Source organism: Acinonyx jubatus, chromosome B3 (genome assembly GCF_027475565.1).
Source record: "Acinonyx jubatus isolate Ajub_Pintada_27869175 chromosome B3, VMU_Ajub_asm_v1.0, whole genome shotgun sequence".
NCBI classification, from domain to species: domain Eukaryota; kingdom Metazoa; phylum Chordata; class Mammalia; order Carnivora; family Felidae; genus Acinonyx; species Acinonyx jubatus.
Genome location: NC_069386.1, coordinates 1,474,359 through 1,490,476, shown reverse-complemented (window position 1 = coordinate 1,490,476; position 16,118 = coordinate 1,474,359). Strand labels below are relative to the sequence as shown.

The 16,118-nt window shown below is 62.4% G+C and overlaps 1 protein-coding gene across 3 annotated transcripts in view; it reads right to left on the bottom strand.

Moving 5' to 3' along the window:
• The window catches only part of FAH (fumarylacetoacetate hydrolase), a 57,727-nt gene that overhangs the window by 29,667 nt on the left and 11,942 nt on the right, over nucleotides 1-16,118 (bottom strand). The window contains exons 10-14 of one of the 3 annotated variants that reach the window (XM_027068270.2): nucleotides 14,979-15,054; nucleotides 13,095-13,141; nucleotides 8,318-8,419; nucleotides 8,059-8,176; nucleotides 844-980 (exon numbers count right to left, since the gene is read on the bottom strand). In XM_027068270.2, coding sequence (XP_026924071.1) covers nucleotides 976-980; nucleotides 8,059-8,176; nucleotides 8,318-8,419; nucleotides 13,095-13,141; nucleotides 14,979-15,054 — 348 coding nt within the window. In that variant the 3' untranslated portion in view covers nucleotides 844-975. Of the gene's footprint in view, nucleotides 1-843; nucleotides 981-5,482; nucleotides 5,687-8,058; nucleotides 8,177-8,317; nucleotides 8,420-13,094; nucleotides 13,142-14,978; nucleotides 15,055-16,118 lie in introns of those variants that run through there. The other 2 variants (XM_027068268.2, XR_008298908.1) reach the window with 2 other exon arrangements.

Below are 16,118 nucleotides of genomic sequence, written 5' to 3'. Positions count from 1 at the left end.
CCCCTGAGAGTCCGCCTGGTGTCCCCCAACCTGCACCCTCGGTGCCCCTCCCGTGAGACACGCCGGCGGGCTTCAGGGAAGCGGCGCCCAGGACGGAAGCAACTGGTTCTTGCCCCAACTGGGGGCACCAAATATCTATTTCCTTGCTCTCTTTCCGATTTGTGCTTCTGGAAACCCTCACAAATTAGCCTGGTATTCACGACAGCTGCACGTGGCAGTGAGGGCACATTTCACAGTATTACCTGATTCCTATCAATCGATCTCTACACAGATCTCCTCCTAACAGATGGCGAGCGATACGAATTATTTACTTTGGCTGCGAGGGGGAGGCTGAACATCAGGGCTGCAAAGGGTGTTATTTTTATGAGACATACGTGAAAGGATTTAACTTTTTTTTTTAACAAATTTAAACATTTCAGCTTGATTTAAATAGTTTTGATATGAAGCGTTAACATTCTTCAGTTACAATTTACGTCGTGCCTTTAACTGTAGTGGGAAGTTTCAATATTATCAAAGAGAACTAACGCAGAAAACGCACAGAGGATAAGTTTAGTTTTGCAATTTTTAACCTTAAGGGTTTGGGTGAAAATATTTACCTTTTGGACGTTCTGAGTACAAGTCGGTTTACTTTTTTAACCACGGAGATTCGTCTGTCAATGGAGCCCACGTCGTGCGAAAAGCCTGGCTATGACAAAATAGTGATTCTAACGAAATGAAGGCAATAATAAACCTTAAAACTTTCTTGGAAAACGTTTGTGAAACAAGTCATGTATCTGTAGGTCTTTAGCGGTCATCCGAAACGGCCAACACTGTTCAGGTACAGCGATCAAACTGTTGTGTCTGATGCAAAGAACAGACTGGTGGTCAGCAGAGGGGAGGGGGTGGGGTGAGACAGGGGATCGCGACGACCGGGCGGCGTATGGGTGTCGAATCCCTGTACCGTACGTCCGAATGCAACAGGTCACTGGGTATTAATTAAACTTCAGTTTAAAAAAAAAGGAAAATAAATTAGTTTGCTATGTTGCCCCTTTTCAACCCTCAAACGCCGTAGATAGCTTTGAAATTTTGTCTCGTCCGTATCAAAGCATGTCGGGGTCGGAGAAGAGAATGTGTTTTATTTCAACATCGAGCTTGAGCTTTGAAACGTCGAGGCAGAAGGGAGCTTCCGCGGGTCCCTGGCTTCAGGGGTGGATCTGTGAATACAACAGAATCCCGTCGCCCGTGGTCTCCCGGGATCCATTCATCTGTTCAGCAAATGCAGGCGAAATGCCTGCCACGTGCTGGCGGGTCAGTGCTAGGTGCTGGAGAACCTTCCAGCAGCAACAGCCAACAACTCTGCCTTCGGGAGCCCCACATCTAGAGAAGGAAGACGTGGCTCGGATCATCACAGACAGCAGCGGTCTGTTGGTCTCTGGGGTCAAGTCCTCGGTGGCCGCAGCGATGTTCCGTCCCCATCCCCCCGCACCCCCAGGAAAGGACCCGCTGCCCAGCCTCTGGATGTGCTCTTGGCACAGCGTTACTAGTCTGTGTGACCACGAGAAACAAACACATCTGCCAGGAAGCCTCCACTCTGCCCTCTCCCGTTCGTCAGGGGCATCTGGGAGTCCTTTCTGCCTCTCCCTCAGGCCGGGACACCGCCGAGGGGAGGGACAGAGAGGGACACGTACAGGACACAGATGCACACCTCGGAAGGCAATCCCCCCACGGGAATTTTTCCTGAGGTCGTTAGAAGATATATGCCCCCTGGGGCGCCTGGAGGGGCTCAGTCGGTTGAGCCAGGTCGTGATCTCGACGTCCACCCAGGTCGCCATCTCACGGTTCGTGGGCTCGAGCCTGTGCTGACAGCGTGCGGCCCACTTGGGATTCTCTTTCTCCCCTCTCTCTCTCTGCCCCTCCCCAATTTGTTCTCTCTCCAGATCAGTAAATAAACCTGAAAAAAAATTTTTAATATGCCTCCAAATTAAAGAAAGAGAAAGAATGAAAATAGAACGTCTTTGGAGATCCATTCTGTGCGAGGGACTGTTGTGGGAGTTTTTACCACAATACCCGGGACCGGCTGTCCCACCGCTTTGTCCCCGCACAAAACAAGCCGCCGGCAAAAGTTTACTAGAACGGATGAGACCGGGAGAGTGGTAGGGAAGCCCTGGGTACAGACGGGGGACAGTCGGGAGTGAACGCCTGAGGACTCCAGGCGGGGGTCCTCGCCTGAGAAGGTCCTGGTCTCTCCTCCCCCTCGCGCCTTCCCAGGTCCCACCCTTACCGGGGGCACAACTCTAGGCGCTGGGTGCTCCGCTCAGCTGGGCGAGGGGCGGTCTGAGGCCATTCCTGGGGGAAACCTGAGGGGGTAGGTGGGGTCTGGCACATTGTTAAGAGAAACCTTCTCCCGAGGGGGGCGGCCGCGGCCGGGCACTCCCAGCACTGTTCCAGAATGGGTGTTCCCCCCCACCAGGGACCTCAGGCCCTAATCCTCCTCTCTCGGCCTGTTTTGTCTTATCTTTTCCAATTGTAGAATCTCGGGAGAAACAATCCTCACCATACTTAAAGCCCTAAAGCTCCCTTGTCCCCAAGGAGGGGACAGCCGGAGGCCAGCCTCACCCGGCCTGCTCTAGCTGTGCAGCAGCACTCAAAGCTGGACCAGTGTCAGGGAGAACCGGGTGCAGGGCAAGGGCGGGGGGCGCTGGAGGCAAAGGGGCTCTCCTCCCTCCCCCCCCCGCACAGGGGCTCCCCCGGGCCCAGGGCAGTGGGGTGCCCCCGAGTCCAGCCGGCACCCCCAGCGTGACCATCCCGCCAGAAACCCCTCTGGCCTTGGCCCTCCTGCTCAGGGCACGTCTCAAAGGGATTCTACCCTGGGTCGCAGGGCTCCTGGCTCATCCGTGTACCCTCGCCAGGGGCCGCGAGGGACAGGAAGCAGGAACGAAACAGGCGGAACCGGGAGCAGTTTGCCTCGGGGCGTAAAGACCACTGGTTCCCTTGTCCCCTGGGCTGCCCGGGGCACCTCCGGACCCAGGAGAGCAGCCAGGCCCAAGGAGCAGTCCTTGCTGGACGGGGTCCCGGGTGGACCCGTGTTGCGACCTGCCACTCTGGCTGCACGGATCCCGGCCCGGCCCCGCGTCTAGGCTCCGATGCTCCGATCCGATCCAGCAGATTTCCGCGGCACTGCCTGCTCCGGGGGCACTTCAAGTGCACAGTGAGGCGGGACCCGTGTGACTTCAACGGCTGAGATCAGCATTCCCTGGCGCCAGCGGGGCCAAATGGACCGATAATGATTCAAACGACTTCCGTCCGCCAGCCGGAGACCTCCGGGAGCCCCCGCCGTGCGTGCCAGCTGTTCTGCTATGTAGACGCGAGGCCTTCAAGGAAAAGACGGTCGCGCGTGCAGACTGGAGCCAGGAGACAGAACTAAAGGAACGATCTCAACACCCAGCTGGAGAGCGGGGATCTCGGGGGAGCGACAGGCACGGACGTGGTCCTGGGGCACCGGCCCCCAGGAACCGAGGAGACCCCCCAGGAAGGGGCTGGCCTTCCAAACTCAGAGGGTATTTGGATCAGTCTTGTCTGGAGGGTAGGGGCCTGGGTGGTCTGCGGCCGTCTGCGCGGCACAGGATCTTCCGCCGAAACCGGCCGAGACTGGAGACCGTGGCAAGAGTCCCCTGGGCAAGAGCAGGTCAGCCTCAGAGCGCGAAGCCCCTGCCCAGCCTGCGGGCTGCAGGCTACTGGCGCCCCCCCCCCCACCCCGGTATCCCTGCTTCCCTCCTTCTTTAGCAACTGAACCCTGGTTTGAACTGGAGAAACCATGAACGCAGCTAAAAGGTGACATCCCCAGACTTCCCTGCGGTGAGGTATGGTCTTGTCACCAGGTTCCCGCCAACGGTGTGGTGCTGCGCGCCTGGGACGGCCGCGTGAGCGACACAGCTCAGCCGGAAGGGGGCTGCTTCCATCCCCCGCCCCCCCGCCCCAGCCTCCACCTCTTCATCTTCTTTTTCTGTGCACCTGGAACTCGGGCGTGCTGGCTGGAGCTCCAGCAGCCTGTGGCACCGTGAGGTGGTTTCACCGTAAGGATGAAAAACACGTGTGGGGACGAGCACCGTGGGCCCTCGGTGTCGCTGTGGCGTTGCCTTCCGAACGCCATGGTTCCGGGCCCTGGAATGTTCCCGGAAATGAGAAGCATGCTTCATCCCCGGGGATTTGTACTGACCGGTCCCTCTGCCTGGAGCATTCCCTCTCCAGACCTCCGACTGGCTTGCTCCCTCACTGCCTCCGGCCATCTGGCAGAAAAGCACTTAGAACCCAAGACACTAAGGCCTTCTCTGAGCACCTGTTTATAGCATCCGTGCCCCCCAGTGCTCCAGAGGACTTACACTATCCTGCAAACTAGGGGTCTTCTCCTTGCCCCTTCACTTATTGTCTGCCCCCCACTGAAACGTGAACATCACAAGAGCAGAGATTTGGGCTATTCTGTGCTGTGTCTTATGTGCCCAGAACGGTGCTTGGCACAGAGAAGACCCTTGATGAAGACAGAATGAATGAATGAATGAATGAATGAATGAATGGCACGATCTGACAGACAGGCTCTGGCATGAGGTCCATCCGGCTCCAGAAAAGTCCCCGTGGGCACGAAGAACCAGGCTGGCACTAGGGCTGCATGTTTGTCGTGGGCAGGGCGGAGGACATGGGGCAGGACTCACTCTCCGGATCCTTGTGGGTCTTGTGGGCCAACGAGGGAAGGAAAGCTAGCCCCCTGGCCCCTTTTCTGCCCTGGCATCTGTTCACTTCAGGTGTGTGTGTCCACAACTTGGGGGCTCCGCCCAAGGTTCGCCACGTGCTGAGACAGCCACAGAGCCCGTGGACCAAGTCTGCTCCTCACGTGCCCCCGTGAGGCAGCCCCCCAAGAGGTACTGGATGTGTGGGGTGCTATGATGATTTTACGTGTCCACTTGGCCGGGCCATGGTACCCGCAGGTTTGGGCCAACGTTAGTCTACAGGCTACTGTGGAGGCATGTTTTAGATGAGGTGAACATTTCAGTGGGTGGACTTTGAGTAAACCAGACCACCTTCCATCATAATGTGGGTGGGCCTCATCTCACCAGGTGAAGGCCTTAGGAGAAAAAGGCCTGCTCTCCCCAGAAGAAGAGGGAATTCTGCAGCAGACCACCTTCGAGCTCACACTGTAGCTGCTCCCTGGGCCTCCAGCCTCCGGCCCACCCTGCAGATTCTGGACTTGCCAGCCTGCACAATCACGAGTCAATTCCTTAAAGCGCATTTCTCTACACACATCACATCCTATCGTCTCTGTTTCTCAGAGGACTCTAATGCAGGGGCCGCTGTTTCCACACCAGCGAGCGCGGGAAGGGCCGGGGTGTCTCATAGGAACGGTGACCGATGAGCCTCGCTGGTTAACCGCGGAGACCGTGAAGTGGGACACACCCTGACTTGTGGGTCCAATCAAGAGCACGAGTGGAGGTCACATGGGACGGCACAGGGCTTTGAGCGTGGACACCGAGCACGATGGCTTTATTTACCACTGAACAAGGAGCCAGGCCCGCGGCCGCGGACGGCGGGGATCCCCGGGCAGGGGCGGTGAGCTCACGTCCGGGATGCGCAGAGCCTCACGCGGGCAGGAGAGCGGGCAGCACTTTCCCAGCACACTGGCCAAAGCCGACGCGGTACCCGTCCCCCTGGCAGTGCCCTGGGGCGGAGGAGGACAGGGTCAGGCACGCAGCTGGGCCCTCGGCAGCACGACAAACACGACGGGCAACGAAGAGTGACCCTCCCAGAGCTGAGCCGAGCCGCGGGGGCACGGACACGCAACGGTAGGTGCACCTGCCGCCAGGGACCCTCCGGAGCACTGGACCCGCGGCTTTCCTGACGGGCGCGCTCCGCCCCCGAGTGCGTTTGGGGTCAAACCGCACGTCTGCTGACGGAGTGCCTGGTCGCTCCGTGGCCAGGGGCCCTCCAGAACCCAGCTTCCTCATCTGCGAAGCAGATCGCGGGACGGTACCTACGGCGGGGGCTGCCACGGGCTGCCACGCCTGACACACGGGACCCGCAAATGCCCAGTGGGTGCCAGCTGCTGTGGCGGTGGCGAGCGAGTGACGGGGGCCACACGCTCGGCCTCTGAGCGCGGCCCCTCTCTCAGGGTCGTGAGGGTTGGACGGACTATCTGGGTGAGGCCCCCCGCGCGATGCTCCGTAGGTGGGAGCTCCAGGCCCTCGATGCCCCGAAACAACGGCGAGGGTCTGCTTAGCGGAAGGGCCTGTGCGGACCGGACTCAGCAGGGAGGACACGGGAGCAGAGAGGAGGGAGCATCTGGGCTGGGATCTGATGGCTGGATAGGAGTTCACCGGGACACTGAGGGAACGGGAGGCACACAGCCCGGGGGGGAGACAAGCGTGGCGCACTTGTTCCGGGAAGCTGCCGGGGGAGGGGGCGGGGGGCTGAGAGCCCCGACGAGCCGTGTTCTGAGGCCACTGAGGCGACACGGACCAGCTTCCAGCCAGACAGTGACACGTTACCGCTGTGTCTTGAAGGGAGCCCAGCGTGGCTCTGGAGGACATGGACGGACACACAGACGCGTCGGCGTGAGGCCTTGGGCCCCAGGGCCCCCAGACTGGATCGCACCCCCGGGACCCCGGGCCGCGTGGAGGCCAGAGGAGCTGAAGAGGGCCGCGCCAGGCGGTGGTGACCGTGACCCCCTGCCGGGGTTGGCCCGTGACCCCGGCTCACACAAAGACACCACCAGATCCCCCACCTGCTGCAGGCGGGCCTCAAATCAGGGGCCCCACCTGCTACCCGACGGGGAGAGGGGACGAGATGCCGGCAGCCAGGGGAGAGCTCGGAAGCAGCATTTGTAGAGGGCCCTCCTCCCGGAGGGGACGCTGCCCTCCGCCCCCCACTCGACACGGGTGCTCCATCCGTCACCGGGGCCCCGCCACCCCCACTAACGCACCACCTGCTACCCGAACAAGGGTCCACGACGAGCCATCCTGGGGCGTGAGGCTGGCCGCTCCCTCCCCATTTACTGTTGGCATAGCAGGTGGCCAAGATGGGGTTCTCTCTACCCCAGCGCGAGTGACATCCGGGGCCAGATGTCACTCGCGATGAAGGGCTGTCCGGTGTAGGACGCTTAGCGGCATCCCCGGCCACCACCCAGGGACAACTAAGACAGTGACTGTCCCCTGAGGGGCGAAGCTGTCCCGGTTGAGCCCACTGGTCCGGGGGGGGGGGGGGGAGGGGGGGAGGAGTCGCACCCAGATGAGCGGGGACCCTAGGGTCTTCCCGAGCCCCCAGGTGCCGCTGCTGGGTCCAGAGGAAAGCTAGGCCACAGGTGCATCCACGCAGGGATGGAGGGACCCGAGAGGTCAGGGCGCGTCACTGAGCCCTGGACAGAGGGGAAAGCCAGCACCCCCACCTCCAACTGTGGACACAGAAGGTGACAGCATAACTCCTTCTCTGGAACCCGGGTCCCGGCATGCCGACCTCACCGGCCCTTCCCTGGAAACCACCTTCGGGCTACTCCCCACCCCACCCCACCCCACCCCACCCACAGAGTGGGAAGCTGCCCCCTGCCCAGCACGCTGCACCTGCCAGCCCGCCCAGGCACACAGCCTCACCCCGCAGAGGAGCAAGCCCGGGGACACAGGAGCAGCCCCAGGCAGCGAGCTGGGCCTGACACCAGGGGCATCTCTGCCAGTGGAGCTTCAGGGGGTCCCACCCATCTCACACCCTGAACCGAAGCAGAGGAAATGATCCAGGGAGGCGAGGGGGGGGGGGGGCGGCTTGCACCATGAAGAGGTGAGGGTGGTGACCTTCCCATCCCAGGGCAGTCACCGCATTCCAGAGCGTCCCCCCTGTGGAGACTGCGGTGTAAAGTCCTGGGTAGCCAAGGCCAAGGCCGGTGGAGGCGGGAGGTCAGAACACGCAGACGCGGGCCCGGGGACGCCAGAGTGGGGACGAGGGAGGACAGACGGCTCTTCGGCCAGCCTGGAGCGCCACACGCTCACAACGGGGCACGCGGACAAGAGAAGTCGGACGGAGCCCGCGAGGCCTGGCCGCCCTCACCTGTTATGATGACTTCATCCCCGTCCAGCAGAAACTTCCTGGTCTGTCCGTTCCCCAGGTCGATGGCCTTCGTTCCCCTCCAGGACAGCTCCAACAAGGAGCCAAAGCTTTCGGGCTCCTTCACAACAGGAAAGGGAAGAAAGCCTCGCATGTGGTGAGCGTGTCGGCTGCAGAGTGGACGCCCAGCAGAGCCTACGAGCCCCTGCCTCGTGGGACCGCCCGGCCACAGGGGCAGGCCCGAAGGCCCTCGGAGACTCACCGGCCCGCTGATGGTTCCAGAAGCCAAGAGGTCCCCTGGCCGAAGGTTGCAGCCATTGACAGAGTGGTGGGTCAGCTGCTGGAGCATCGTCCAGTACATGTACTGAGGATGGGGACACAGGGGGACAGGAAAGGTGGCTCACCCCAGCCTCCGGCCGGCAGCCCACAGCCACAAAGGCAGACATCCTCCCTAGGTGTTCTCCCGGTGCCCCGAATGGCTGGCAGCAGCATAAGCTGTCCTCCCAGAGCCACCCAGGCCCCCCCACCCCAGCTGAGCCACCCAGGTTTCCCCCCCCCACCCCAGCTGAGCCACCCAGGTTTCCCCCCCCACCCCAGCTGAGCCACCCAGGTTTCCCCCCCCACCCCAGCTGAGCCACCCAGGTTGCCCCCACCCACCCCAGCTGAGCCACCCAGGTTTCCCCCCCACCCCAGCTGAGCCACCCAGGTTGCCCCCCCCACCCCAGCTGAGCCACCCAGGTTGCCCCCCCACCCCAGCTGAGCCACCCAGGTTTCCCCAGCTGAGCCACCCAGGTTGCCCCCCCCACCCCAGCTGAGCCACCCAGGTTTCCCCCCCCCACCCCAGCTGAGCCACCCAGGTTTCCCCCCTCCACCCCAGCTGAGCCACCCAGGTTTCCCCCCTCCACCCCAACTGAGCCACCCAGGTTGCCCCCACCCACCCCAGCTGAGCCACCCAGGTTTCCCCCCCCACCCCAGCTGAGCCACCCAGGTTTCCCCCCCCACCCCAGCTGAGCCACCCAGGTTTCCCCCCCCACCCCAGCTGAGCCACCCAGGTTGCCCCCCCCACCCCAGCTGAGCCACCCAGGTTTCCCCCCCCCACCCCAGCTGAGCCACCCAGGTTTCCCCCCCCACCCCAGCTGAGCCACCCAGGTTGCCCCCCCCCACCCCAGCTGAGCCACCCAGGTTTCCCCCCCCACCCCAGCTGAGCCACCCAGGTTTCCCCCCCCACCCCAGCTGAGCCACCCAGGTTTCCCCCCCCACCCCAGCTGAGCCACCCAGGTTTCCCCAGCTGAGCCACCCAGGTTGCCCCCCCCACCCCAGCTGAGCCACCCAGGTTTCCCCCCCCACCCCAGCTGAGCCACCCAGGTTTCCCCCCTCCACCCCAGCTGAGCCACCCAGGTTGCCCCCCCCACCCCAGCTGAGCCACCCAGGTTGCCCCCCCCCCACCCCAGCTGAGCCACCCAGGTTTCCCCCCCCACCCCAGCTGAGCCACCCAGGTTTCCCCCCCCACCCCAGCTGAGCCACCCAGGTTTCCCCCCCCCACCCCAGCTGAGCCACCCAGGTTGCCCCCCCCACCCCAGCTGAGCCACCCAGGTTGCCCCCCCCACCCCAGCTGAGCCACCCAGGTTTCCCCCCCCACCCCAGCTGAGCCACCCAGGTTGCCCCCCCCCACCCCAGCTGAGCCACCCAGGTTTCCCCCCCACCCCAGCTGAGCCACCCAGGTTTCCCCCCCCACCCCAGCTGAGCCACCCAGGTTTCCCCCCCCACCCCAGCTGAGCCACCCAGGTTGCCCCCCCCACCCCAGCTGAGCCACCCAGGTTTCCCCCCCACCCCAGCTGAGCCACCCAGGTTTCCCCCCCACCCCAGCTGAGCCACCCAGGTTTCCCCAGCTGAGCCACCCAGGTTGCCCCCCCCACCCCAGCTGAGCCACCCAGGTTTCCCCCCCCCACCCCAGCTGAGCCACCCAGGTTTCCCCCCTCCACCCCAGCTGAGCCACCCAGGTTTCCCCCCTCCACCCCAGCTGAGCCACCCAGGTTGCCCCCCCCCACCCCAGCTGAGCCACCCAGGTTGCCCCCCCCACCCCAGCTGAGCCACCCAGGTTGCCCCCCCCACCCCAGCTGAGCCACCCAGGTTGCCCCCCTCCACCCCAGCTGAGCCACCCAGGTTGCCCCCCCCACCCCAGCTGAGCCACCCAGGTTGCCCCCCCCCCACCCCAGCTGAGCCACCCAGGTTTCCCCCCCCACCCCAGCTGAGCCACCCAGGTTTCCCCCCCCCCACCCCAGCTGAACCACCCAGGTTGCCCCCCCCACCCCAGCTGAGCCACCCAGGTTGCCCCCCCCACCCCAGCTGAGCCACCCAGGTTGCCCCCCCCCACCCCAGCTGAGCCACCCAGGTTGCCCCCCCCACCCCAGCTGAGCCACCCAGGTTTCCCCAGCTGAGCCACCCAGGTTGCCCCCCCCCACCCCAGCTGAGCCACCCAGGTTGCCCCCCTCCACCCCAGCTGAGCCACTCAGGGCCCCCCCACCCCAGCTGAGCCACCCAGGTTGCCCCAGCTGAGCCACCCAGGTTTCCCCCCCCCCACCCCAGCTGAGCCACCCAGGTTTCCCCCCTCCACCCCAGCTGAGCCACCCAGGTTTCCCCCCCCCACCCCAGCTGAGCCACTCAGGGCCCCCCCACCCCAGCTGAGCCACCCAGGTTGCCCCCCCCACCCCAGCTGAGCCACTCAGGGCCCCCCCACCCCAGCTGAGCCACCCAGGTTGCCCCCCCCCACCCCAGCTGAGCCACCCAGGTTGCCCCCCCCCACCCCAGCTGAGCCACCCAGGTTGCCCCCCCCACCCCAGCTGAGCCACCCAGGTTGCCCCCCCCCCACCCCAGCTGAGCCACCCAGGTTGCCCCCCCCACCCCAGCTGAGCCACCCAGGTTGCCCCCCCCACCCCAGCTGAGCCACCCAGGTTGCCCCCCCCCACCCCAGCTGAGCCACCCAGGTTTCCCCCCCACACCCCAGCTGAGCCACCCAGGTTGCCCCCCCCCACCCCAGCTGAGCACTGGCTACAGCTTTGGCTCCTCTGCTCCTTCACAAGTCCCCAAGAAGGCAGACCTTCTCCCCACTCACACCCTCAGTCTGCAACCTGCTCATCTGTCCTCAATTACATGCTGCCCTGCAAATACCCCTGAGTCCTGAGTTGGCAGAGTTTAGGACCTCATCACAGCAGAGGCTTCCCGTGAGCAGGCCTTGCTTGCACTGCCCCCCACCTCCCCGCCCCCCTGGGCCCCGAAGCAGACATGGGCAATGGAGCAGAATGATTCGAACAGGATGTGAGGGAGAGCCCGGGAACAAAGGAGCACCGGGGTGGGGGGCTCCGCTGGGGACGGAGGGGCAGGGGGAACCACGTGGCCACCAAGGTGCTCAGACGCAGTGCAAGTCCACAGCTTCTTAGACCTGACACTCCTGGCGAAGGAAAACTTAGAAATGGGCTCGAACCCAGGAGTCCCCCCAAGAAGGCCCCCTGATCTTTTCTCAGCCTAAGGAGCCCATGACAATGTCCAATTCAAAAGGACACTAGAGCAGACGGGAATACGTTGATTCAGATGTGCAAGTGTTCAGCAAACACCAGAAAAGGTGCCCAGCCACACTACCCATCAGGGAGATGCAAACTGACCCCTGCACCCTCACTGACTACAGGAAAAGGCACACGGCAGCGCCTGTCGGCCAGCGGGGAGCGGCCGAGCAGCCAAAATGCTTACCTGCTGCTAGCGTGAGCAGGGACTGGCACAAGCGCTCTGGGGAACTGTCTGGAAGAGCTTCTAGGCTGAGTGTACAGATACACGTGCTCTGTGACCTAGCAAGTGTATTTCTGGATACACACCCAACTGAAAAGTGCCCATGTGTGCACCAAGAGATGTGGCCTAGAGTGCTCACCGTAGCTCTGTACTAGCCCCGAACGGAAACAACCCACACGTCCCGCGGACCAGAATGCTCTAGAATGTTCGCAGTAGCTCTGTCCTGGCCCCGAACAGAAACAACCTGCACGTCCCGCGGACCAGAATGTTCTAGAATGTTCGCAGCTCTGTCCTGGCCCCGAACGGAAACAACCCGCACGTCCCGTGGACCAGAATGTTCTAGAATGTTCGCAGTAGCTCTGTCCTGGCCCTGAACGGAAACAACCCGCACGTCCTGCGGACCAGAATGTTCTAGAATGTTCGCAGTAGCTCTATACTGGCCCGGAACGGAAACAACCCAGAATGTTCTAGAATGTTCACAGTAGCTCTATACTAGCCCCGAACGGAAACAACCCACACGTCCTGCGGACCAGAATATTCTAGAATGTTCGCAGTAGCTCTGTCCTGGCCCCGAACGGAAACAACCCACACATCTGTCAAGAGTAGAACATTTTACGGAATGAGATAACGAACCACCACTTAAACAATCAGACACCTGCCACGTTAGAGAAGCCTGAGGGAGGAGAACACACATTGTATGATTCCATTTCTACAAAAAACAGACCAACTTGACGCACGGCAACAGAAGTCAGAAGAGAGATCACCCTGGTGGGGGTAGGGGGGTGGCGATGATGTGACAGGAAGGGAGAGCAGGGGGCAGCTGAGACGCTGCCATTCCGGTCTGGGTGCAGGCGCACGGGGATGTTGACTTGGTGAAACTAACTGAGCTGTGCACTTAGAATCTGCATTTTCCTCCCTGTGTGTTGGGCTCAAATTAGAGGTTTACTTGAAAAGAAGAAAAAAAAAGTGACTTGGATCCATCCGCCCCCAGCAGGACCGAAGAAGCCAGAGGCTAGACCCTCGAGGGAACATCTGCCGTCCCCCGAGAACATCACTGGTCACATCTATGCAGGCTGCATCTGGTGGGGGGTGGTCTCTGTGGCCTCTTTAGAAACAGGCCCACGCACTGCGCCACGACCGCATCCCAGGACGGACGCAATCCTCCTGTTCCTGCCGGTAGGACGGCCCTCTTTCCCGAAGGTCCAGGAAGCAGCATCCCCGCCCCCCCCCCCCCCCCGCCCCCAGGTTTCAAGGCTTACCTTAAAGTTGGACCTGCATATGGTGGCTGCCTGGCTCATTCCTTCTCCTGTTGGAAACAAGTAGCACTGATGGGGGGCCCTCGCTCCATTAATGGGGGGGGAATGTGTAAGCTGGGGGGGGCATTTGTAAGGTAGATTGTTTTGTGCCCTACGTCTGCCATTGTCGGCCACGATTTCACCACAGAGCCGGGGAAGCAGTGAGCTGGCGGCCATCGGAGCCGCGACACCTGCACAGACGCCATCAGCCGGAGGCAGTGCACGTGTTGAAACCTGTGTGCCATGCCCCCCGGGGCCCTGTGGACAGCGGGGGCAGTCTGTCCCCGGCGGACTCCTCCAGGGACGGGCAGGGTGCTGCTTGACGACCTACTTCGCCAGCAGTTATTAAACACCTCCTGCACGCAAGGCGCCGGGCTTTGCTGCTCGGTTCCTCGACGGGGTTCTCAACGAGGAAGCTCTTTACTCCGTCCGAGGCCCGGGCCCTGGCTTCCCGCCTGCGGCTGCACAGAGCAGGTCAGGGCCCCCACGCCTGCTCCCGCCCATACGCGTCCCGCAGATCCCGACAGGGACCGTCACGATGGCACCTTCGGGACTGCAGGGGGGAGGGGGCCTGGGAAACCATCCCTGGGCTCAGTCCTCCCCTTCTAGGTCTTTCTACATCTCCCGACACCGCCTTCTTGATAACCCCGTCCCCTCCCCAACCGGGCTCTCCCCTGGATGTTTCTGGACAGATGAAGGGAAGACAGAAACAGGCCCCAGAGAGGGTCCGTGGGTAGGAGACTAGCCCGGGACCGACAGCCCTGGGTTTTCCTCTCAGCCTTGCCATCAGCCCCCTAAGTGCCTTTCCTCTCTGAGCCTCAGTTTCCTCTCTAAGCCTCAGTTTCCCAAAGTCTATCACAGAAGAGCGGGACTGGCTGGTGCAGTTTTGCAGCGGGCGCTACAGCAGCCGTGAGCCCTTCCTACAACTCCTCCCTCTGGGGAGCGTCCTGCTCCTGTGGGTGACAGTGCCGTCCCCTCCTGCAGGACACAGCCTGCTGCCGGGAAGCACCTCTGTCAGGGGCGGAGACGCTGGAGCTGGCCGGACAGCAGGGCCCGGCACGTGTACATAGGTTAAGAGGAGGAGAGCGATCCAGGAAGGGCGCGGCCAGGGGTCTGTGTTGGTCCCTGGGCAAACCCTCCCCTTGGGGGCCTCCAAGGTCCCCCATCAGGAATGGAGGTGACACCGCCTCTTCCTTGGTACCGGTTCTGTTCTAAACCTTTGCACGACGCCACGTCCTTTACCCTCACGACCACACGGTCCAGTCAATGCCACCACTGTCCCATTTTACAGATGACAGACTGAGGCCCAGACGGGTTCAGCCCCTTGCCCAGAGTCCTACAGCTAAGCAGAGCCACGGTCTGCAGGGCCAGGCTCTTTACACTAATGCTCTACTGGCCTTCGGAGCTGAGCTGTAGAGCCACCGGGGGTTGTGGGCCGTGGGCCTGGGCCGTCTGCGAGGCTCTGGGGGCTGACCCGAGGTACGGTGCAGGGGACAGGGTGTGTGGCCCCAGGGAGCAGAGCCAGGTTTCCTGACAGGCACGAGGGAGGGGTCACCAGTGGCGTGTGAGTGGAGGCTGGGGTGACCCTGGCTGGGGTGGGGGGGCAGTGCTGGAGAGGGGATTCAGACTCCGTGCTTTCTGGCCCTAACAGTCAAGAGCTCAGCAATACGTCACCAATGTCCTGTGGGCCCAGTGTGGTATGTGCTTTGCGTGCAGGGTGTCCCTTCCCCCTTTCCTTTGTAAGACCCCCATGGGGCTCTAAGGCTGCAGTGGGAGACACCCTCTCACCAGCCACCCTCTGCCCCCCAGGAGTCCAGGAGCCCACCTGGACACAGTCTCCGAGCGTACCTTTCAGGCTGACAGAGAGATTGATGTCGAACGTGTAGGGCCGGTCGTGGCGGAGATACGGCAGGGGCTTAGGGTCCTGTGAGGGCAGAGCAGAGCACAGAGGGCTGCTGGTTGAGGGGCTGTGCTGGCCCAGGCGGGGCCCCCAGCAGACCAGCTCCCCAGGCACAGGGGGTCTGACATAGGACTGTCCCTGGACGGCAGGGACACTGGTGGTCACACGTGCCGGGCTCTGGGCAACGCAGCCGAGGGGGGAACATCCGCAGGTCAAAGGTGCAGGGGTCAGATCAGGGATGCCCCAGAAGGCCAGGGAGTGGGGGGTGTGGGGGGGCCAGAGATGGGGAACAAGACAAGGCCAGCGGGGGAGGCTGGGGCAGCAGCGGCCGAGAGGGGCGCCCCGTCGGTGCAGGATGCGGGTGGAGGACACCGAGGGCCAGGCCACAAGTCCGCACATCAGCCCAGCACGGTGTTTTCCTGAAGCGCGACACACGAGATAATCTGGGATGATTTTAATGGTTATGTGGTTTTTTTTTTTTTTTTATGATGAACTTGGTGGCTGGTGACACCAGTAGGACATAGAGAAAAAAAAAATCCAGAACAAAAACACTATACCTGTCTTGTCTAAATACATTTGAGTTTAAAAACGGGAGCTGCTTTACAGGAAAACATCCAAGAAACAGCAGGCGGGAGTAGCCAGAGTTATGAAGACCCTGCGAAGGTGTTTGCGCAGGGGGAGCCCGAGATCTCACGTGACTGGGAGGCACGGGAGGGGTGTGGCCTGGCGGGCAGTCAGGGGGTCCCGCCAGGGAAAGGGGCAGGCGTCGGGGGCTCACCCAGGTGGGGAGAGCCAGTCTCAGAGAGGAAAAATGACGGATGGGGCGAATCCCCATCGCGAGGAATCTGCTCACGGGGAAAGACCCCAAGCTTGCTTTTAGCACAGCAGACATGAGCGTGGGGGGTGGGGGACAGGGTGGATGCAAGAGCCCCAGCAGGGGGAGGCCGGGGGTCAGTGATGGGGGAACGGCAAAGGGCCGTGTGCACCTGAGCATCGCAGGCCTTGGGGAGACATGGGAGTCGGTGGGGGGAGAGGCCTGGGTAAGAGCAGAGGCCGCTGGAGAGGTCACAGGGCGTTCCTGCGGGCTG